The following is a 24000-nucleotide window of genomic DNA, read 5'->3' as shown; positions in this document are numbered from 1 at the left end:
TGTTCAATTCATTAAAATACATGGTAACATATATTTTAGAAATATATTTTGGAATGTACATACGATATATTTAATCATTGCATATAAACATTTATGTATTAATATGAAAATTGCCAATTTGGAAATATGTCCATTTATTTCTGTCCATTTATTTAAATATATGTACAGAGCACTCGGAAAGTATTCAGACCCCTTGATTTTCCCCCCCCACATTTTGTCACGTTACAGGCTTATTCTAAAATGGATTCAATAAAAACATTTACTGTACCCTATAATGACATCACAATACCCCATAATGACATCACAATACCCCATAATGACATCACAATACGCCATAATGACATTTTTGTCACATTACAGCCTTATTCTAAAATGGATTCAATAAAAACATTTACTGTACCCTATAATGACATCACAATACCCCATAATGACATCACAATACCCCATAATGACATCACAATACCCCATAATGACATTTTTGTCACGTTACAACCTTAATCTAGAATGTATTAAAATCGTTTTTTCTCCCTCATCAATCTACACACAACACCCCACAATGACAAAGCAAAAACATGTTTTTATAATTTTTTACAAATGAGTAAAAACTGAAAAACAGAAATATCATATTTGCGTAAGTATTCAGACCCTCAGTACTTTGTTGAAGCACCTTTTTGGCAGCGATTACAGCCTTGAGTCTTCTTGAGTATGACGCTACAAGCTTGGCACATCTGTATTTGGGAAGTTTCTCACATTCTTCTCTGCAGATCCTCTCAAGCTCTGTCAGGTTGGAAAGGGAGTGTCGCTGCACAGCTATTTTCAGGTCTCACCAGAGATGTCCGATCGGGTTCAAGTCCGGTCTCTGGCTGGGTCAATCAAGGACATTGAGACTCGTCCCCAAGCCACTACTACGTTGTCTTGGCTGTGTGCTGAGTGCTCTACAGCAGGTTTTCATCAAGGATCTCGCTGCACCTTGCTCCGTTCATCTTTCCCTTGATCCTGCCTAGTCTCCCAGTCCCTGCCACTGAAAAACATCGCCACAGCATGATGCTGCCACCACCATGCTTCACCATAGGGATGTTGCCAGGTTTCCACCAGACGTAACGCTTGGCATCCAGGCCAAAGAGTTCAATCTTGGTTTCATCAGACCAGAGAATCTTGTTTCTCATGGTCTGAGTGCCCTTTAAGTGCCTTTTGGCAAACTCCAAGTAGGCTGTCATGTGCCTTTTAATGAGGAGTGTCTTCCATCTGGCCACAATACCATATAGGCCTGATTGGTGGAGTGCTGCAGAGATGGTTGTTCTTCTGGAAGGTTCTCACATCTCCACAGAGGAACTCTGGAGCTCTGTCAGAGTGACCATCGGGTTCTTGGTCACTTCCCTAGCCAAGGCACTTCTCCCCCGATAGCTTCATTTGGCCAGGCGGCCAGCTCTAGGAAATCTTGGTGGTTCAAATTTCTTCCATTTAAGAATGATGGAAGCCGCTGTTTTCTTTGGGACCTTCAATGCTGCAGAAATGTTTTGGTACCATTCCCCAGATCTGTGCATCGACACAATCCTGTCTCGGAGCTCTACGAACAATTCCTTGTTCCTCATGTCTTGGTTATTGCTCTGACATGCACTGTCAACTGTGTGACCTTATATAGACAGGTGTGTGCCTTTCCAAATCATGTCCAATAAATATATTTTACCACAGGTGGACTCCAATCAAGTTGTGGAAACATCTCAAGGATGATCAATGGAAACAGGATGCACCTGAGCTCAATTTCGAATCTCATAGCAAAGGGTCTGAATACTTATTTAAATAAAGGTAAATAAACCTGCTTTTTGCTTTGTCATCATGGGGTATTGTGATGTCATTATGGGGTATTGTGATGTCATTATGGGGTATTGTGATGTCATCATGGGGTATTGTGATGTCATTATGGGGTATTGTGTGTATATTTATGAGGAACACATTTAATTGGATCAATTTTAGAGTAAGGCTGTAACGTAACAAGATGTGAAAAAAGTCAAGGGGTCTGAATACTTTCCGAATGCACTGTATATGTACCAGTGGAGGCTCCTCAGAGGAGGAAAGGGAGGACCATCCTCCCCAGTGAATTTGTAAGATTCCATACAAATAAAGGCATTTTGATTAATTATATGGAGAGTGCCTTGGTCCTCTCTTTTTGTAAGGTTCTGTATTTATTTTCTTAGTCAACCTTGTGTTCTGTTTCATTGTGTTCTTGAACGTAGCTCTGTCTTTCATTTTTGTTCATTGGTTTTAGTTACTCACCTGGTCTCATCAGCTCCTTATTTACTTCAGTTCATTAAGTTTGTGCCTTTGTGAGGTATTGTCCATTTTGACTCTACTAAGCCTTTTCCTAGCTTGTTTGTGAGAACCAGTTATAGCCTTTAGTCCTAGTTTTGATTTTCCTACCTGTGTAGGACCACGATCCTTCTGCCAAATAAACACCTGCCGCACTCTGCTCGGGAATCAACACCTTTTTCTCCTGACAATTTATTACAGAATTTCATAAACATAAAAACTGTAAAACATTTAAAAAGTTATCCTTTTTAGATAAAACTTTACTAAATATATTCACGGCAACATGTTATTGATTAAAACACACTGTTTTGTAATAGTAGCCTCAACAGCACTCTGTAGGGTAGAAACATGGTGTAGCCGGAGGACAGCTAGCTTCTATCCTCCTCTGGGTACATTGACTTTAATACAAAACCTGGGAGGCTATTAATTTTCACCCCCTTCCATAGACCTACACAGTAATTATGACAACTTCCAGAGGACGTCCTCCAACCTATAAGAGCTCTTGCATCCTGAACTGACATGTTGTCCACCCAATCAAAGGATCCAATTTTAGCACTGCAGTGTATAAAATTTGGTGAGTAGTTGACTCAAAGTGAGTGAAAGACAAAAGTTTAACAGTTTCTAACAAATTAATTTCTTCAAAAATGAAGGAGAAACAAGAGAGAGGGAGATTTTTTTTTTCCGTTTCACTTACTTAGCTATCAAATGCAGCTAGCTAGTTTAGCCTACTTAAAACGCCCGGCTCAAACAGAGAGGGATGCTATGTTAGCTAGCTGGCTGTGGCTATCCAACAGAGAAGGATGCTATGTTAGCTAGCTGGCTGTGGCTATCCAACAGAGAAGGATGCTATGTTAGCTAGCTGGCTGTGGCTATCCAACAGAGAGGGATGCTATGTTAGCTAGCTGGCTTTGGCTATCCAACAGAGAGGGATGCTATGTTAGCTAGCTGGCTGTGGCTATCCAACAGAGAGGGATGCTATGTTAGCTAGCTGGCTGTGGCTATCCAACAGAGAGGGATGCTATGTTAGCTAGCTGGCTGTGGCTATCCAACAGAGAGGGATGCTATGTTAGCTAGCTGGTTGTGGTTATCCAACAGAGAAGGATGCTATGTTAGCTAGCTGGCTGTGGCTATCCAACAGAGAAGGATGCTATGTTAGCTAGCTGGCTGTGGCTATCCAACAGAGAAGGATGCTATGTTAGCTAGCTGGCTGTGGCTATCCAACAGAGAGGGATGCTATGTTAGCTAGCTGGCTGTGGCTATCCAACAGAGAGGGATGCTATGTTAGCTAGCTGGCTGTGGTTATCCAACAGAGAGGGATGCTATGTTAGCTAGCTGGCTGTGGCTATCCAACAGAGAAGGATGCTATGTTAGCTAGCTGGCTGTGGCTATCACAGAGACTTTTGCTATGTTAGCTAGCTGGCTGTGGCTATCCACAGAGAAGGATGCTATGTTAGCTAGCTGGCTGTGGCTATCCAACAGAGAGGGATGCTATGTTAGCTAGCTGGCTTTGGCTATCCAACAGTTGAGGGATGCTATGTTAGCTAGCTGGCTGTGGTGACAACAGAGTAGGGATGCTATGTTAGCTAGCTGGCTGTGGTTTGTCCAAAAGGGATGCTTGTTAGCTAGCTGGCTGTGGCTATCAACATCAAATGCAAATCAAATCAAATCAAATCAACAGAGAGGGATGCTATGTTAGCAGCTGGCTGTGGCTATCTCAACAGAGAGGGATGCTATGTTAGAAAGCTGGCCTAAAACCCCAACAGCAAGGATGCAGGTGTTAGCTAGCTGGCTGTGGCTATCCAACAGAGAAGGATGCCAAAACCTAGCTGGCTGTGGCTATCCAACAGAGAAGGATGCTATGTTAGCTGGCTGGCTGTGGCTATACAACAGAAGGATGCAAGATGTTAGCTGGCTGGCTAAATGGCTATCCACAGAGAGGGATGCTATGTTAGCAGCTGGCTGTCGCTATCCAACAGAGAGGGATGCATGGCCAGGTGGACTATGTTAGCTGAAAGCTGGCTGTGGCTATCCAACAGAAGGATCTCATGTTAGGTAGTCCTGGGGCATGTCTAGGGCTCAGGTCCAACAGAAACTGGAACAGCAGCATGGCCTGGCTGTGGCTATCCAACAGAGAGGGATGCTATCCAATACATCACTGGAACCTCACTGGACTTTTGGTGTTATTAATTTATTGCCACCGGGGCCCTCCGGTGTCACTGCTTACTGACTATACATTGTAACGTTACTATATGACTCTAGCAGGTTTACTAATTACGTATTAGTTCTATTAGCTATGTTGACCATGTTGTTACTTTAGCTAATATGGTGACAACGATGTAGCCTGTGTGTAGCGGTTATGATATGGTTTGTCTTGAAAATGTTTTCTTCGCCTGGTCACATACAGCTGTGTTGTGCGTAAAAAAAATCCACAAACGAAGAGAAAGGGTGAGGTGGGCAGTGCATAGTTGCGAGAAGGAATACAACGTGGCTGCTATGAAAGTGAACTGTGTTTACGCATGATCAAGGGGTGTATTCATTCTGACCAAAATCTGTTAAAACGTTTTCTTTACATCCACATTTTCTCTCGACCTGTGTGCAGCAACATTGTAAACGTTCAGTCATAGGCTAGGTTGTAACAAACACGTGATTGGTATTGGGAAGATTTGAGAATCACGTATATTAGCTTAATTAAACCTATCAATGTTTTATTGAACTGGGCGAATGGAATATTCTACAGTCATCCAATATGCTGTAATAGACATAAGGCCAAAAAAAGAACATCACTAATGACATATAAGGCTTCAACATAGTTCGATATCTGTCATGTACATATACGTAAATACATGTGTACAATACATGTTCAAATATATGTCAATATATATGTTTTCCGTATACTGTACTGTCTGTAGTAGTTTACTAGAGGTCAGTGCTTTGTCTGTAGTAGTTACTAGAGGTCAGTGCTTTGTCTGTAGTAGTTACTAGAGGTCAGTGCTTTGTCTGTAGTAGTTTACTAGAGGTCAGTGCTTTGTCTGTAGTAGTTACTAGAGGTCAGTGCTTTGTCTGTAGTAGTTACTAGAGGTCAGTGCTTTGTCTGTAGTAGTTACTAGAGGTCAGTGCTTTGTCTGTAGTAGTTTACTAGAGGTCAGTGCTTTGTCTGTAGTAGTTACTAGAGGTCAGTGCTTTGTCTGTAGTAGTTACTAGAGGTCAGTGCTTTGTCTGTAGTAGTTACTAGAGGTCAGTGCTTTGTCTGTAGTAAATCAAATCAAATCAAATTTTATTTGTCACATACACATGGTTAGCAGATGTTAATGCGAGTGTAGCGAAATGCTTGTGCTTCTAGTTCCGACAATGCAGTAATAACCAACAAGTAATCTAACTAACAATTCCAAAACTACTACCTTATACACAGTGTAAGGGGATAAAGAATATGTACATAAGGATATATGAATGAGTGATGGTACAGAGGAGCATAGGCAAGATACAGTAGATGATATCGAGTACAGTATATACATATGAGATGAGTATGTAAACAAAGTGGCATAGTTAAAGTGGCTAGTGATACCTGTATTACATAAGGATGCAGTCGATGATATAGAGTACAGTATATACGTATGCATATGAGATGAATAATGTAGGGTATGTAAACATTATATAAGGTAGCATTGTTTAAAGTGGCTAGTGATATATTTACATCATTTCCCATCAATTCCCATTATTAAAGTGGCTGGAGTTGAGTCAGTGTCAGTGTCAGTGTGTTGGCAGCAGCCACTCAATGTTAGTGGTGGCTGTTTAACAGTCTGATGGCCTTGAGATAGAAGCTGTTTTTCAGTCTCTCGGTCCCAGCTTTGATGCACCTGTACTGACCTCGCCTTCTGGATGATAGCGGGGTGAACAGGCAGTGGCTCGGGTGGTTGATGTCCTTGATGATCTTTATGGCCTTCCTGTAACATCGGGTGGTGTAGGTGTCCTGGAGGGCAGGTAGTTTGCCCCCGGTGATGCGTTGTGCAGACCTCACTACCCTCTGGAGAGCCTTGCGGTTGAGGGCGGAGCAGTTGCCGTACCAGGCGGTGATACAGCCTGCCAGGATGCTCTCGATTGTGCATCTGTAGAAGTTTGTGAGTGCTTTTGGTGACAAGCCGAATTTCTTCAGCCTCCTGAGGTTGAAGAGGCGCTGCTGCGCCTTCTTCACGATGCTGTCTGTGTGAGTGGACCAATTCAGTTTGTCTGTGATGTGTATGCCGAGGAACTTAAAACTTGCTACCCTCTCCACTACTGTTCCATCGATGTGGATAGGGGGTGTTCCCTCTGCTGTTTCCTGAAGTCCACAATCATCTCCTTAGTTTTGTTGACGTTGAGTTTGAGGTTATTTTCCTGACACCACACTCCGAGGGCCCTCACCTCCTCCCTGTAGGCCGTCTCGTCGTTGTTGGTAATCAAGCCTACCACTGTTGTGTCGTCCGCAAACTTGATGATTGAGTTGGAGGCGTGCGTGGCCACGCAGTCGTGGGTGAACAGGGAGTACAGGAGAGGGCTCAGAACGCACCCTTGTGGGGCCCCAGTGTTGAGGATCAGCGGGGAGGAGATGTTGTTGACTACCCTCACCACCTGGGGGCGGCCCGTCAGGAAGTCCAGTACCCAGTTGCACAGGGCGGGTTCTTGAGACCCAGGGTCGAGTTTCTAGAGGTCAGTGCTTTGTCTGATGTTTACTAGAGGTCAGTGCTTTGTCTTGGAGGGTACTCTGGTGTTTTGAATGCTGAGTTTACTAGAGGTCAGTGCTTTGTCTGTAGTAGTTACTAGAGGTCAGTGCTTTGTCTGTCAGTGCTTTGTCTGTAGTTTACTAGAGGTCAGTGCTTTGTCTGTAGTAGTTAAAGGTCAGTGCTTTGTCGTAGTTTACAGTCCAGCCTGGCTCATATTTGGGATAAACCATGCCAGATGTGGTGGGGAAGATTTCATCTCTGCCATTGCAATGGATTGGAAACAGATAATGAGATGAAATGGATCAATAATCTCTGAGAAGGTGCTGGCAGACCTGTTCTTCTTGAACACTGTTTTTGTAAACCAACCTTCTTGTGTATTTTATCATGTATTTGTATGTTTGATGAGTAGCTGCTGCATGTCTAGTATCTAATGGGGATACTAATAAACCACATTAAACCTGCCTGGAGACTGGAGGAAGAATATTATAGAATATTAATTTATTATTAAAGAATATTTCTCAGATTGAATTGTAGTGTTGTGATTTCCAATCCATGGAATTAGGCTACTATGATATTTGAATAAACTGTGATGTGTAATATTCAAGAGTCCCCCCCCCCCTATCATATTTTATTTCATAGAGTTCGCTAGCTTGTTGTCCAAAATCATCGGAAATTAATGGGGAAAAAAATAGAGTTTTGGAATTAATGCTGAAAATAAGGTCTGAGGTTAACACAGGTTTAAGAGATAATATCAGTCAGTTGACATGACATTTATGGGCTTTATGGCCTTTAAAAAAAAATTATGCTGAAGAATTCACAAAACGTGTCATTAGTTGTTTTTAAAAAAATGGAACCTTTATTTAACTAGGCAAGTCAGTTAAGAACAAATTCTTATTACAATGACGGCCTAGGAACAGTGGGTTAACTGCCTGTTCAGGAGCAGAACGACAGATTTTTACCTTGTCAACTAGGGATTCGATCCAGCAACCTTTCTAACTGTTTGGCTACCTGCCGCCTCGTGGAATATGGAGATTGTCTCATAGGACAAAACGTATAAGATCTCCTACCACCTACCTTATTTTCAACATTTATCCAAAAACCATACAAAAAAAAAATAGATTTCCCGATGGGCTTTGAACTATGTCTGAGTAAGTTCCTAAAAAAAACATGATTACTCTCTATTTGTATTTCAATCTGTGTGCCGCGTTCACGTGTTAGTCGGAACTCTGAAATATCCGACTTGCTGACTGGTTTAACGCGGCATGTGTATAACTACAACCTATTAGCAAACATTTCAGAGTTTCCTATTTCCGACTAGCACGTGAACGCGGTAATAATCTCTCATGTATACTGAGCAAAAAATAAACGTAACATGCAAAGCTTTCAAAGATTTTACTGAGTTACAGTTCATATAAGGAAAGCAATTTAAATAGATTCATTAGGTCCTAATCTATGGATTTCACATGACTGAGAATACAGAAGGTAGTGGATCAGAAAAACCAGTCAGTACCTGGTGTGATCACCACTTGCCTTGTGCAGGATGACACATCTCTTTCACATAGTATTGCTCAGGCTGTTGACTGTGGAATGTTGTCCCCGCTCCTCTTCAATGGCTGTGCGAAGTTGCTCGATATTGGCAGGAACTGGAACACACTGTCATACACATCGATCCAGAGCATCCCAAACATGCTCAATGGGTGACATGTCTGGTGAGAATGCAGGCCATGGAAGAACTGGGACATTTTCAGCTTCCATGAATGGTGTATAGATTCTTAGTGACATGGGTAGTAGCAGTGGCGCAGTGGTCTAAGGCACTGTATCTCAGTGCAAGAGGGTTCACTACAGTCACTGATTTCAAATCCAGGCTGTTTCACATCTGGCTGTGATTGGGAGTCCCATAGGGTGGTGCACAATTGGCCCAGCGTTGTCTGGGTTTGGCCAGGGTAGGCTGTCATTATAAATAAGAATTTGTTCTTAACTGACTCACCTAGTTAAACAAAATGATCATGCTGAAACATGATGTGATGGTGGTGGGTGAACGGCATAACAATGGGCCTCAGAATCTCACCATGGTATCTCTGTGCATGCAAATTGCCACCAATAAAATGCAATTGTGTTCGCTGTCTGTAGCTTTTGCCTGCCGATACCATAACCCCACTGCCACCATGGGGCACTCTGTTCACAATTTTGACATCAGCAAACCGCTCGCCCACACGACGCCATACATGTGGTCGGCAGTTGTGAGGCCGGTTGAACCTACTGCCAAATTCTCTAAAACGATGTTGGAGGCTGCTTATGGTAGAGAAATGAACATTAAATTATCTGGCAACAGCTCTGGTGGACATTCCCGCAGTCAGCGGGCCAATTGCACGCTCCCTCAAAACTTGAGATATCTGTGGCATTGTGTTGTGTGACAAAACTGCACATTTTAGTGTGGCCTTTTATTGTCCCCAGCACAAGGTCCACCTGTGTAATGATCATGCTGTTTAATCAGCTTTTTGATTTGCCACACCTGTCAGGTGGATGGATAATCTTGGGCAACAGGGATGTAAACACATTTGGCAAAACAAATGAGATAAATAATATGTTTTAATTATATGGATAATTTCGGGGATCTTTTATTTCAGCTCAAGATACATGGGACCAGCACTACATTTCGCGTTTATATTTATGTTCAGTGTAAAACTCGTGGGATATGTCTCGTTCCAGTCTAGTCGGAAACGAGTAAACGCGGAAATTTCTGACTTGTCATCTGGTTGAAAGCGGCAATTGTATAACTATAAACAGTTACAAAAGTTGAAAATTACCGAGTTTCCTGGTGCCGACTAGTATGTGAACGTGGCAATAATGTTTTGGGACGCGCAAATTTGCGTCATGTGACGTGTCCCTGAACCCGGAAGAGATTTCTGCTGCAGAGCCGCAGCCAGAGTACAATCTCAACTTGCAAAGTTTTTAACAGTAAAGTAAGTTTTCACATAAACATAAGAACACGTACCGGGTCCGTACTAGTGTGGCAGCTAGTTAGCAGATTCGTGCAAAAAAACAAGTTTTTACTGTCGAGTCTTCAAAATGTGGATGCTATGCTATGTAGCTAGTTAGCTTGCTCAGTTGTCGCAAAACGTTAGATGTCAACGAATATTTGCACGCTGTAACTACGCACTGAGAGACACATGCTACCTTTCTCTAATCGCTAGTTAGCCACTTTTATTTTTAAATCAATTTGTTCGATAACAACCTAGACGTTAACAAACAGACTAGCCAGCTAATGCCTATAATGGCATGTCAGCCTGAATGATCTAGTCTCGGGGAATCACATTGTTTACATTGTGGGAGGCAACCCGTCTCAGTCAAACAACTCAGCAGCAACACTGTGTCCCCACTTAGTTGATTTGTGTGATGAGCTTTTCCCCAAGCAGGTTTGAACTAGAAATTATATTGTGCACCTTTTTAGTGTCGGAACCTACTTATCCAGACTGAAAACACAGTCCAAAATCACACAATGTTAATAGATCACGTTCAGTAGATGACTGTTGACAATGCGTATAGGCATTTGCTAAAATACAACTCGTTTATCAATTGTGGTACACAGATGCTTTAGCCACCATTCCTAAATGGCATCTCCCCATTTGTTTACATGTTCTTTTCTCCCAGGTGTGAGAGCCAAGATGCCAATGTTACCTGGGGCCAATGGTCCATGATGCATGTGGAGGGTTATGGAGACGCCACTGAACTGTGCTGAAGAGCAACAACCCCCTCCTGCCTTCCCTGCCTCCTGGTCAACAGTCACACCACAGGAGTCTCCTGCAGACAGAAACGACAAGGGGAATGCTGTTGGCTTTGTGTTGGTGCATGCAGGTTTGGTGTACTTACAAGTACTTGTCTTGATTTTTTTCTACGTAAATTAGCCGTTGTCAGGTGTCCGATATAATCAAATTAATTTTTATAGACCTTCGTACATCAGCTGATATCTCAAAGTGCTGTACAGAAACCCAGCCTAAAACCCAGCCTAAAACCCCAAACAGCAAGCAATGCAGGTGTAGAAGCACGGTGGCTAGGAAAAACTCCCTAGAAAGGCCAAAACCTAGGAAGAAACCTAGAGAGGAACCAGGCTATTTGGGGTGGCCAGTCCTCTTCTGGCTGTGCCGGGTGGAGATTATAACAGAACATGGCCAAGATGTTCAAATGTTCATAAATGACCAGCATGGTCAAATAATAATAAGGCAGAACAGTTGAAACTGGAGCAGCAGCACGGTCAGGTGGACTGGGGACAGCAAGGAGTCATCATGTCAGCTAGTCCTGAGGCATGGTCCTAGGGCTCAGGTCCTCCGAGAGAGAGAAAGAAAGAGAGGGCATACTTAAATTCACACAGGACACCGAATAGGACGGGAGAAGTACTCCAGATATAACAAACTGACCCTAGCTCCCCGACACATAAACTACTGCAGCATAAATACTGGAGGCTGAGACAGGAGGGGTCAGGAGACACTGTGACCCCATCCGAGGACACCCCCAGACAGGGCCAAACAGGAAGGATATAACCCCACCCACTTTGCCAAAGCACAGCCCCCACACCACTAGAGGGATATCTTCAACCACCAACTTACCATCCTGAGACAAGGCTGAGTATAGCCCACAAAGATCTCCACCATGGCACAACCCAAGGGGGGCACCAACCCAGACAGGATGACCACATCAGTGAATCAACCCACAATGACATTCAGTTTACATGTGATAAGGATAAGTTACTGTATCTATCTATCTATCTATATATTGAATCTGTTATCACTTCTGTTATCGTGTTCTGTCTTCTTACCTACTACTTTAATGGTTTCCCGCTGTTCACACATCTTTGGTAGAGTGCGTCCCCTATTCTAATTTATCAGCAGTTGTTGAACACACGTGTGCGTGCGTGTGTGTGTGTGTGTGCGCACGCGTGTGTGTGTGTGTGCGCGCGTGTGTGAAAATACTATTCTCTTCCTCAATAGTGTGCAGAAATGAGTACAACATCCTGGCATTTACATTTTCAAAAATTCCATAAAACATATTTTCCTATTTCCCCTCCCCCTACTATTTAGAACCCAAGTATTGTATTCTGACCACTGACTATGCAGACTGTGAAAGAGAGGCCTACAAAATGGATGTAGGGTGATGTCATCATTAACCAGCTGTTGAAAACAACACACTGTCTTTACTGATGAATTTGCAACCCTTTTTTAAAAATATTTTTTTACATTACATACCTTCTTTTCACTTCTTTGTGTGTTTATTTTTTTTCAGGAGCAGGATACCACTCTGAGTCCAAAGCCAAGGAATACAAGCATGTCTGCAAGAGAGCTTGTCAGAGAGTGAGTTTCCTTCGACTTGTCCAGCGCTTCCTGCATCAGTGCAGAATGCACCGCTTTGCACGTTGCTTTGGCAATGTTAACACCTGTTTCCCATGCCAATAAAGCCCCTTGAATTGAATTGAATTGAATTGAATTGAGAGGAAGCCGCACTAGAGTATTGAGATGCAGCCTGAGACGACAGCGCTGTGGTCGTGTTCAGATCAGGAGGACAGGGAGGGATCTAGCACCCTGTAGTAGTAGTGCACTACGTTGGACCATTTGGAACGCACATCTCCGTCTTCAGAGAGGAGTCCAATGTTGCGTCAGGGAGTTATGTGTTGGTAACACGCCATCGTCAGTCTCAGCTGGCCCGGAGAAAACTACATGCTGTAATGTCATGTTCCGGCACTTTCTGTGTTTTCAGCTTTGTACAGCAGAAAACCTCCTTTACTTTTATTTTATAGTCCATAGAGCAGCAACAGATGTCCACGGGGAACATTGGCTGTCTGTCCAAGTCTCTATCCTGTCTCTGTACTGTCTATCTGTATGCTGTCTCTGTCTGTCTGTCTCTGTGCTGTCTATCCTTTCTCTGTACTGTCTGTCTACATGCTGTCTCTGTGCTGTCTGTCCTTTCTCTGTACTGTCTGTCTATATGCTGTCTCTGTGCTGTCTGTCTCTGTGCTCGCTCTGTCTCTGTCCTGTCTCTGTACGGTCTGTCTATATGCTGTCTCTGTGCTGTCTATCCTGTCTGTCTCTGTGCTCTCTCTGTCTCTCTAATGTCTCTATCCTGTCTCTGTACGGTCTGTCTATATGCTGTCTCTGTGCTGTCTGTCTCTGTACTCTCTCTGTCTCTTTGATGTCTCTATCCTGTCTCTGTACTGTTTGTCTATATGCTGTCTGTCTCTGTGCTGTCTCTATCCTGTCTCTGTACTGTCTGTCTATATGCTGTCTCTGTGCTGTCTCTGTGTTGTCTGTCTTTGTGCTGTCTACTGTCTCTTTGCTGTCTCTGTGTTGTCTGTCTTTGTTCTGTCTCTGTGCTGTCTGTCTCTGTGCTGTCTTGTCTCTTTGCTGTCTCTGTGTTGTCTCTGTCATGTCCCTACTGTCTCTTTCTCTGTTGTCTACTGTCTCTGTCTATATTCTGTCTAGGTGCTCTCTCTCTGTGTACTATCTCTGTCTCTGTGCCGTCTCTGTGCCGTCTCTGTCTCTGTGCCATCTCTGTCTCTGTGCCGTCTCTATCCTGTCTCTGTGCTGTCTGGTCTATATGCTGTCTCTGTCTGTGCTGTCTCTCTCTGTTCTGTCTCTGTCTCGATGCCGTCTCTGTGCTGTCTCTGTCTCTGTGCTGTCTCTCTCTGTTCTGTCTCTGTCTCGATGCCGTCTCTGTGCCGTCTCTGTCTCTGTGCCGTCTCTGTCTCTGTCTCGGTGCCGTCTCTGTCTCTCTGTCTCTGCCGTCTCTGTCTCTGTCTCGGTGCCGTCTCTGTCTCGGTGCCGTCTCTGTCTCTGTCGGTCGTGCCGTCTCTGGTGCCGTCTCTGTCTCTGTGCCGTCTCTGTCTCTGTCTCTGTCTCTGTGCCGTCTCTGTCTCTGTCTCTGTCTCGGTGCCGTCTCTGTCTCGCCGTCTCTGTCTCGTGTGCCGTCTCTGTCTCTGTGCCGTCTCTGTCTCTGTCTCTGTGTCTCTGTCTCTGTCTCGGTGCCGTCTCTGTCTCGGTGCCTGTCTCTGCCTCTGCTGTCTCGGTGCCGTCTCGGTGCCGTCTCTGTCTCGGTGTCTCTGTCTCTGTCTCGGTGTCGTCTCTGTCTCGGTGCCGTCTCTGTCTCTGTCTGTAATGTCTGTGCTGTCCCTGTAGTGTTGAGTGATGCAGTAGGTACATGCTGTCTCTGTAGTGTTGAGTGATGCAGTAGGTAAATGCTGTCTCTGTAGTGTTGAGTGATGCAGTAGGTAAATGCTGTCTGTAGTCTGAGTGTTGATATAGTAGGTAAATGCCGTCTCTGGTTAGTGTTGAGTGATGCAGTAGGTAAATGCTGTCTCTGTAGTGTTGAGTGATATAGTAGGTAAATGCCGTCTCTGTAGTGTTGAGTGATATAGTAGGTAAATGCCGTCTCTGTAGTGTTGAGTGATGCAGTAGGTAAATGCTGTCTCTGTAGTGTTGAGTGATGCAGTAGGTAAATGCTGTCCCTGTAGTGTTGAATGATACAGTAGGTACATGCTGTACTGTGAAATATGATCCCCATGATTTGTTGGTGTTCAATCAGCAAGGGGAGAGTTTGTATTGCTCTTACCCTGTTGCATCATGGGTCGTGTTCATTAGGGCATGCAACGGACAACAATGAGTAAGTCCAGGGAGCATTGTGTTGAGACTCTCCCTGTTTCAGTCCCTTGTTCGCCACGGCGACTGTAAACTGTCCTACCTGTAACGTGACGTCTCTCTCTCAGGCTGTGGACAGACTGAAAGCTGGTGCTCTGGCAGTGGACGCCGTGACCGCAGCCCTTGTTGAGCTTGAGGTTAGTGTGTGTGTGACCGCAGCCCTTGTTGAGCTTGAGGTTAGTGTGTGTGTGACCGCAGCCCTTGTTGAGCTTGAGGTTAGTGTGTGTGTGACCGCAGCCCTTGTTGAGCTTGAGGTTAGTGTGTGTGTGTGACCACAGCCCTAGTTGAGGTTAGTGCCTGTGTGTGTGTGTGTGTGTGTGTGTGTGTGTGTGTGTGTGAGACCACAGACCTAGTTGAGCTTGAGGTTAGTGTGTGAGAGACCACAGACCTTGTTGAGCTTGAGGTTAGTGTGTGTGTGTGTGAGACCACAGACCTAGTTCAGCTTGAGTTATCTTGGAACCAGAGATGATTTAAACGTGTTCTATGACACATTAGGGCTGTGTGGTTTTTGTTACGTCACAGCCTTATTCTCAAATTGATGAGGAAATGTTTTTCTTTCAGGAAAAGTTTGTCTTTAATCAGTCTTTTTTGTTGTAGGCTGTCATTGTAAATACGAATTTGTTCTAAACTTGACTTGCCTAGTTAATAAAATAAATAAATTCTATACACAATACCCCATAATGACAAAGCGAAAACAGGTTTTTAGAAATGTTTGCAAATGTTTTTTTTTTTTTTAAAGGATATCGTATTTACTTACTTTTTCAGACCCTTTGCTATGAGACTCGAAATTGAGCTCCGGTGAATCCTGTTTCCATTGAACATCCTTGAGATGTTTCTACAACTTGATGGGAGTCCACCTGTGGTAAAATCAATTGATTGGACATGATTTGGAAAGGCACACACCTGTCTATATAAGGTCCCACAGTTGACAGTGCATGTAAGAGCAAAAACCAAGTTATGAGGAACAAGGAATTGTTCGTAGAGCTCCGAGACAGGATTGTGTTGATGCACAGATCTGGGGAAGGGACTAAAACATGTCTGCAGCATTGAAGGTCCCAAAGAACACAGTGGCCTCCATCAAGATGAACGGAGCAAAGTACAGAGAGACCCTTGACAAAAAACCTGCTCTAGAACGAAGGACCTCAGACTGGAACGAAGGTTCACCTTCTAACAGGACAACGACACTAAGTAAACAGCCAAGAGCAGGAGGAGCTTCGATACAAGTTTCAATGTCCTTGAGTTGCCCTGCCAGAGCCCCGACTTGAACCCCCATCGAACATCTTTAGAGAGACCTGAAAATAGCTGTGCAGCGATACTCCCCATCCAACCTGACAGAGCTTGAGAGGATCTGCAGAGAAGAATGAAACTGCCCAAATACAGGTGTGCCAAGCTTGTAGCGTCATACCCAAGAAGACTCGAGGCTGTAATCGCTGCCAAAGGTGCTTCAACAAAGTACCGAGTAAAGGGGATGAATACTTACGCAAATATGATATTTCAGTTTTTTATTTGTAATAAATTTACAAACATTTCTAAACACCTGTTTTTTTGCTGTGGCATATTGTGTGTGTGTAGGATACATTTTAAGAAAAATATAAAGATTTTAGATTTAGGCTGTTATGTAACAAAATGTAGAAAAAGTCAAGGGGTCTGAATACTTTCCTAATGCACTGTAAATTTGGCCTCGGTGTAATTTCACCCTGAATTCATTCGAATTTTGCTGACTGTTTGAATTGCGGTGTATTTGTACAACAAAGCTGATTTTAGGGGAAAAAAAATTGTCCATAAAAAAAAAAAGTAAAGCCCTATTGAATCTGAGTACAGACACGCATTAAATCCAACCACAGATGCCTTTTAAAGCACTACTCCTGAATTCTATAAACATACATATCACAGAATGAGTATTTAATGGACTGAAGGACTCTTAGGATCCTTACAAAGTGATGTGTGACACTTAAGGCAGGTCCTCACCAGACATCACCGGCAACAACGTCGCCTATGGTCACAAACCCACCGTCGCTGGACCAGACAGGACTGGCAAAAAGTGCTCTTCACTGTCAAGTCGCAGATTTGTCAGTGTTCTGCCATATTGTCAAAGGAATGAGCCCGGATCTCAATCCCATTGAGCACCTCTGGGACCTTGTTAGATCGGAGGGTGCGTTACAGGGAGGGCTCATGGGCCATTCTCAGGCCAGAAATGTCAATGGGACCTGTTGGATCTGCAAGGGTGAGGGCTAGGGCCATTCTCATCCCAGAAATGTCTGGGACCTGTTGGATCGGAGGGTGAGGGATAGGGCCATTCCCCCCAGAAATGTCCAGGAACTTTCAGGTGCCTTGGTGGAAGAGTGGGGTAACATCTCACAGCAAGAACTGGCAAATCTGGTGCAGTCCATGAGGAGGAGATGCACTACAGTACTTAATGCAGCTGGTGGCCACAACAGATACTGACTGTTACTTTTGATTTTGACCCCCCCCCCCTTTGTTCAGGGACACATGACTCAATTTCTGTTAGTCACATGCCTGTGGAACTTGTTCAGTTTATGTCTCAGTTGTTGGATCTTGTTATGTTTGTACAAATATTTACACATGTTAAGTTTGCTGAAAAAATAAACGCAGTTGACAGTGAGAGGATGTTTCTTTGTTTATCTGTGTCAAAATGTCAGTTCATGATTCTTCTAAATGTTTTTGTCATCCACAGGATTCTCCGTTCACCAACGCGGGAATGGGCTCTAACTTAAACCTGTCGGGGGAGATCGAGTGTGACGCCAGCATCATGGATGGGAAGTCTTTACGTTATGGAGCAGTAGGTGCTGTTAGCGGTGAGTTACTGACCAACCACTGATGCCTTAGTGTTTGTGTAACTAGCATCTATTTAAAGCCCTATCCCAGGGGGCAAGACTTCGAGAAAATATCTTCTATTCTGGTTGTAATGTTGTCAGATTGACGTTATTTTAACCAGCTCTGCCTGTTGGGATCTATGGTAGAACTTCAGCTATAAGCAACCCTGAACCAATCCTTCAGCTATAAGCAACCCTGAACCAACCCTTCAGCTATAAGCAACCCTGAACCAACCCTTCAGCTATAAGCATTGTACAGTCACCTGAACCAACCCTTCAGCTATAAGCAACCCTGAACCAACCATTCAGCTATAAGCATTGTACAGTCACCTGAACCAACCCTTCAGCTTTGTGGAGTGTATTCCTCGATAGCTGGTTCTACATCTACAGATCCAACCCCTTTTAAAAGAGTGACGATGTTATTGGCTTCGTAACCAGTCCTGCACTGTGTTCACCATTAACATTTCAGCAGTCTGCCCTGCGCCAAAAAGTTATTGTTTTTATAAGGCCTCCAGCAAAGACAGATCTCCTGAGTATAGACTTCACAATGTTCTGAGAACAAACACACACACACACACACACACACACACACTAGAGGCGAACGTCAGCGGGCATTTCGACATTGAGATAAAACAACAAAAAAAGACACAGCATGCTGTAACAGTCAGCCATTTTTTAATTTAAATTAGTACATGACAAATGAAAGGTTCTTGGCTCCGATTGGACCTGTTCTGTTTTGTTCTGTTCTTTCCAGGCCCATATTTCACATAAGGGCACCGTAGTAATGCACTACGTAGGTGTATTGTAAACCACGTCCTATAACAGGTCTATGAAACTGGCCAAGGTTGTAGGTTCAATTCCCACAGAGATCCGAGACACTTAACAAAAAAAAAATTTATTTACTCACTTCTCTTGTAAGAAGTTTGGATAGATGTGTCTGCTAAGTGGAATACACCACAACAGTACCTGGCGTCTATTTACTGGCTCCATTAACCTGTTGTGGAGGTCCTCAGCTGATGTGCTAGTCTGTGGTTTTGAAGGCCGGTTGGATGTACCGCCAAATTCTCTAAAACGACATTGGATGCGCTTTACGGTAGAGAAAATGAACTTTCAATCCTCTGGAAACGGCTCTGGTGGACATTCCTTTACAGTCAGCATGACAATTTCATGCCTCCAACTTCTGTGGCGTTGTGTTGCGTGACGAAATTGTATATTTGAGTGGCCTTAATATTGTCCCCGGGACAAGGTGCACCTGTGTAATGATCATGCTGTTTAATCAGCTTCTTGATATGCCACACCTGTCAGGTGGATGGATTATCTTGGCAAAGGAGAAATGTTCACTAACGAGGATGTAAACAAAGTTTTGTACTTTATATATATATAATTAATTAGTACCAGTCAAATGTTTGGACACACCTACTCATTCAAGGGTTTTTCTTTATTTTTACTATTTTCTACATTTTCTATTTTCTACAAAACTATTCAATAACACTTATGGAATCATGTAGTAACCAAAAAAGTGTTCAACAAATCAAAATAGATTTGAGGTTCTTCAAAGTAGCCACCCTTTGCCTTGATGACAGCTTTGCACACTCTTGGCATTCTCTCAACCAGCTTCATGAGGTAGTCACCTGGAATGCATTTAAATTAACAGGTGTGCCTTGTTAAAAGTTAATTTGTGGCATTTCTTTCTTTCCTGTGTTTGAGCCATTCAGATGTGTTGTGATAAGGTAGGGGGGGTAAACAGAAGATAGACCTATTTGGTAAAACAGAGGCCTTCATGGTCAATTTGCTGCAAAGAACACTACTAAAGAACACTACTAAAGAACACTACTAAAGAACACTACTAAAGAACCCCAGTAAGAAGAGACTTGCTGGGGCCAAGAAACACAAGAAATGGACCTCTGGAAATCTGTCCTTTTGGTCTGATGAGTCTAAATTTTAGATTTTTTTGGTTTCAACCGCCGTGTCTTTGTGAGATGCAGAGTAGGTGATCTCTTCCCAACGTGAAGCATGGAGGAGCATGGAGGAGGAGGTGTTATGGTGTGGCGGTGCTTTGCTGGTGACACTGTCAGTGATTTATTTAGAATTCAAGGCACACTTAACCAGCATGTCTACCACAGCATTCTGCAGCGATACGCCATCCCATCTGGTTTGGGCTTAGTGAGACTATCATTGGTTTATCAACAGGACAATGACCCAACACACTTCCAGGCTGTGTAAGGGCTATTCTACCAAGAAGGAGAGTGATGGAGTGCTGCATCAGATGACCTGGCCTCCACAATCCCCCGACCTCAACCCAATTGAGATGGTTTGGGATGAGTTGGACCGCGGAGTGAAAGAAAAGCAGCCAACAAGTGCTCAACATATGTGGGAACTCCTTCAAGACCGTTAGAAAAGCATTCCAGGTGAAGCTGGTTGAGATAATGCCAAGGTGTGCAAAGCTGTCATCAAGGCAAAGGGTGGTTACTTAGAAGAATCTAAAATATAAAATATACTTTGATTTTAACACTTTTTTTTGGTTACTACATGATTCCGTATGTGTTATTTAATAGTTTTGATGTCTTCACTATTATTCTACAATGTAGAAAATAGTAAAAAATAAAAAAAAACTTGAATTAGTAGGTGTAGCCAAACTTTTGACTCGTATTGTATATTCATTATTTTTGTACTTTTGTGTGTGTGTGTGTGGAGGGGGGGGAAGCGGAGGCACTAACTTCTTACAATTCTACACATTTTGCCATGAGGTGGAGAGAAAATGTTACTGTTTTAAAGCTAATTTCCTACAATGCTAAGCATTTTGCCATGACTTGTGACGTGTTCATATGTCTCGGAGGTCTCGTGCACGGACCAAAATGTGGACGGCCTTTGTGTTCACCAGAACCAGGATTAATAAAACACTGGTCTAATGGACTAATCCATCTCATCATTAGCTGCGGTGCTGGGTTCTCCCTTCAAGCATTTTTTAAATGTTTTTTTTTATTTAACCTTTTATTTAACTAAGCAAGTCAGTTAAGAACAAATTCTTATTTACAATGACTGCCTAGGAACAGTGGGTTAACTGGCCTAGGAACAGTGGGGTTAACTGGTCTAGGAACAGTGGGTTAACTGGTCTAGGAACAGTGGGTTAACTGGTCTAGGAACAGTGGGTGAACTGGTCTAGGAACAGTGGGTGAACTGGCCTAGGAACAGTGGGTGAACTGGTCTAGGAACAGTGGGTGAACTGGTCTAGGAACAGTGGGTGAACTGGTCTAGGAACAGTGGGTGAACTGGTCTAGGAACAGTGGGTGAACTGGTCTAGGAACAGTGGGTGAACTGGTCTAGGAACAGTGGGTGAACTGGTCTAGGAACAGTGGGTGAACTGGTCTAGGAACAGTGGGTGAACTGGTCTAGGAACAGTGGGTGAACTGGTCTAGGAACAGTGGGTGAACTGGTCTAGGAACAGTGGGTGAACTGGTCTAGGAACAGTGGGTGAACTGGTCTAGGAACAGTGGGTGAACTGGTCTAGGAACAGTGGGTGAACTGGTCTAGGAACAGTGGGTTAAATGTCTTGTTTTAGGGGCAGAACGACAGATTTTTTTTTTTTACCTTGTCAGTTCGATCTAGCAACCTTTCGGTTACTTGGCCCAACGCTCTAACCACTAGGCTTCCTGCCTATTGAAACTACTACCTGCTGATTTCTTGGTTTATTACATAAGAACAGCAGAGTGAACATGTGTTACGCCATCCTAACCACAGAACATGACCTGGTGGATCTATATGTACCATGGAGACAGGGCCCTATGTAACCCCAGAACATGGCCTGGTGGATTTATATGTACCGTGGAGACAGGGCCCTATGTAACCCCAGAACATGGCCTGGTGGATCTATGTACCATGGAGACGGGGCCCTATGTAACCCCAGAACATGGCCTGGTGGATCTATATGTACCATGGAGACGGGGCCCTATGTAACCCCAGAACATGGCCTGGTGGATCTATATGTACCATGGAGACGGGGCCCTATGTAACCCCAGAACATGGCCTGGTGGATCTATATGTACCATGGAGACGGGGCCCTATGTAACCCCAGAACATGGCCTGGTGGATCTATATGTACCATGGAGACGGGGCCCTATGTAACCCCAGAACATGGCCTGGTGGATCTATATGTACCATGGAGACGGGGCCCTATGTAACCCCAGAACATGGCCTGGTGGATCTATATGTACCATGGAGACGGGGCCCTATGTAACCCCAGAACATGGCCTGGTGGATCTATATGTACCATGGAGACGGGGCCCTATGTAACCCCAGAACATGGCCTGGTGGATCTATATGTACCATGGAGACGGGGCCCTATGTAACCCCAGAACATGGCCTGGTGGATCTATATGTACCATGGAGACAGGGCCCTATGTAACCCCAGAACATGGCCTGGTGGATCTATATGTACCATGGAGACAGGGCCCTATGTAACCCCAGAACATAACCTGGTGGATCTATATGTACCATGGAGACGGGGCCCTATGTAACCCCAGAACATGGCCTGGTGGATCTATATGTACCATGGAGACAGGGCCCTATGTAACCCCAGAACATGGCCTGGTGGATCTATATGTACCATGGAGACGGGGCCCTATGTAACCCCAGAAGATGGCAATGGAGACAGGGCCCTATGTAACCCCAGAACATGGCCTGGTGGATCTATATGTACCATGGAGACAGGGCCCTATGTAACCCCAGAACATGGCCTGGTGGATCTATATGTACCATGGAGACAGGGCCCTATGTAACCCCAGAACATGGCCTGGTGGATCTATATGTACCATGGAGACGGGGCCCTATGTAACCCCAGAACATGGCCTGGTGGATCTATATGTACCATGGAGACGGGGCCCTATGTAACCCCAGAACATGGCCTGGTGGATCTATATGTACCATGGAGACGGGGCCCTATGTAACCCCAGAAGATGGCCTGGTGGATCTATATGTACCATGGAGACAGGGCCCTATGTAACCCCAGAAGATGGCCTGGTGGATCTATATGTACCATGGAGACAGGGCCCTATGTAACCCCAGAACATGGCCTGGTGGATCTATATGTACCATGGAGACGGGGCCTTATGTAACCCCAGAACATGGCCTGGTGGATCTATATGTACCATGGAGACGGGGCCCTATGTAACCCCAGAACATGGCCTGGTGGATCTATATATACCATGGAGACGGGGCCCTATGTAACCCCAGAAGATGGCCTGGTGGATCTATATGTACCATGGAGACGGGGCCCTATGTAACCCCAGAACATGACCTGGTGGATCTATATGTACCATGGAGACAGGGCCCTATGTAACCCCAGAACATGGCCTGGTGGATCTATATGTACCATGGAGACAGGGCCCTATGTAACCCCAGAACATGGCCTGGTGGATCTATATGTACCATGGAGACAGGGCCCTATGTAAACCCCTTGATTCACAACCTTTCTGTTTCCTGTGCAGGTATAAACAACCCAGTGCTGGTGGCCAACAGGTTACTGAGTGAAGCCCAGAAAGGAAAACTGTCAGCCGGACGAATACCCCCCTGGTAAACATCTCTTTACTATTTACTTGTCCAGTATTTTGTCTTACCTTTCACAGATTTACTTTGTGGAACTGAATGTAACCCAGGAGGCTCTAACTATTTCTGTAACAATCCCTGGCACAGCAGTAACACGCTACTAACGCTACACGCTACTGAAATGACTGAGAGAACATATAATGCAACTGGGGAGAGAGAGAGAGCTAGAGGTGTGATTTAACTGTGTGATCTCTGCGTTGAATTTCCTCCACTGAAAAGCATCGCTTATTGTCCTCTTTATCTCTTCAGCTTTCTAGTGGGTCGAGGAGCACATGACTGGGCTGTGAACCATGGGATACCTCCTTGTCCCTCAGAGAAGATGGCTACCAGTGAGTATCTGTCAATCAGTCAATCATGTTTTCTAGCTGGGGGTCCAAATCCTGACCTATGAGTGACCATGTAAATGAGTGTAAATCAACATTGTTTTCCTAACCTTTTGAGTGAACCTGACCGTGTGGTAATGACCAGCCTGGCCGTGTGGTAATGACCAGCCTGGCCGTGTGGTAATGACCAGCCTGGCCGTGTGGTAATGACCAGCCTGGCCGTGTGGTAGCGACCAGCCTGGCCGTGTGGTAATGACCAGCCTGGCCGTGTGGTAATGACCAGCCTGGCCGTGTGGTAATGACCAGCCTGGCCGTGTGGTAATGACCAGCCTGGCCGTGTGGTAGCGACCAGCCTGGCCGTGTGGTAGCGACCAGCCTGGCCGTGTGGTAGCGACCAGCCTGGCCGTGTGGTAGCGACCAGCCTGGCCGTGTGGTAGTGACCAGCCTGGCCGCGTGGTAGTGACCAGCCTGGCCGCGTGGTAGTGACCAGCCTGGCCGCGTGGTAGTGACCAGCCTGGCCGCGTGGTAGTGACCAGCCTGGCCGCGTGGTAGTGAC

General features: G+C 44.6%; 1 protein-coding gene across 3 annotated transcripts in view; it reads left to right on the top strand.

The window, feature by feature from the left end:
* Positions 1–9846: 9846 nt before the first annotated feature.
* Positions 9847–24000, top strand: part of tasp1 (taspase, threonine aspartase, 1) — a 113243-nt gene continuing 99089 nt past the window's right edge. Inside the window, exons 1-7 of one of the 3 annotated variants that reach the window (XM_042305646.1) lie at positions 9847–9967; positions 10656–10859; positions 12282–12349; positions 14755–14823; positions 17382–17502; positions 23004–23088; positions 23371–23450. In XM_042305646.1, the coding sequence (XP_042161580.1) occupies positions 10706–10859; positions 12282–12349; positions 14755–14823; positions 17382–17502; positions 23004–23088; positions 23371–23450 (577 nt within the window). In that variant the 5' untranslated portion in view covers positions 9847–9967; positions 10656–10705. The remainder of the gene's footprint in view (positions 9968–10655; positions 10860–12281; positions 12350–14754; positions 14824–17381; positions 17503–23003; positions 23089–23370; positions 23451–24000) is intronic. The other 2 variants (XM_042305644.1, XM_042305645.1) reach the window with 2 other exon arrangements.

Source organism: Oncorhynchus tshawytscha, linkage group LG24, assembly GCF_018296145.1.
Source record: "Oncorhynchus tshawytscha isolate Ot180627B linkage group LG24, Otsh_v2.0, whole genome shotgun sequence".
Taxonomy (NCBI): Eukaryota; Metazoa; Chordata; class Actinopteri; order Salmoniformes; family Salmonidae; genus Oncorhynchus; species Oncorhynchus tshawytscha.
The sequence above is the reverse complement of the archived record's forward strand: the minus strand, read 5'-3'. Positions and strand labels throughout refer to the sequence as shown.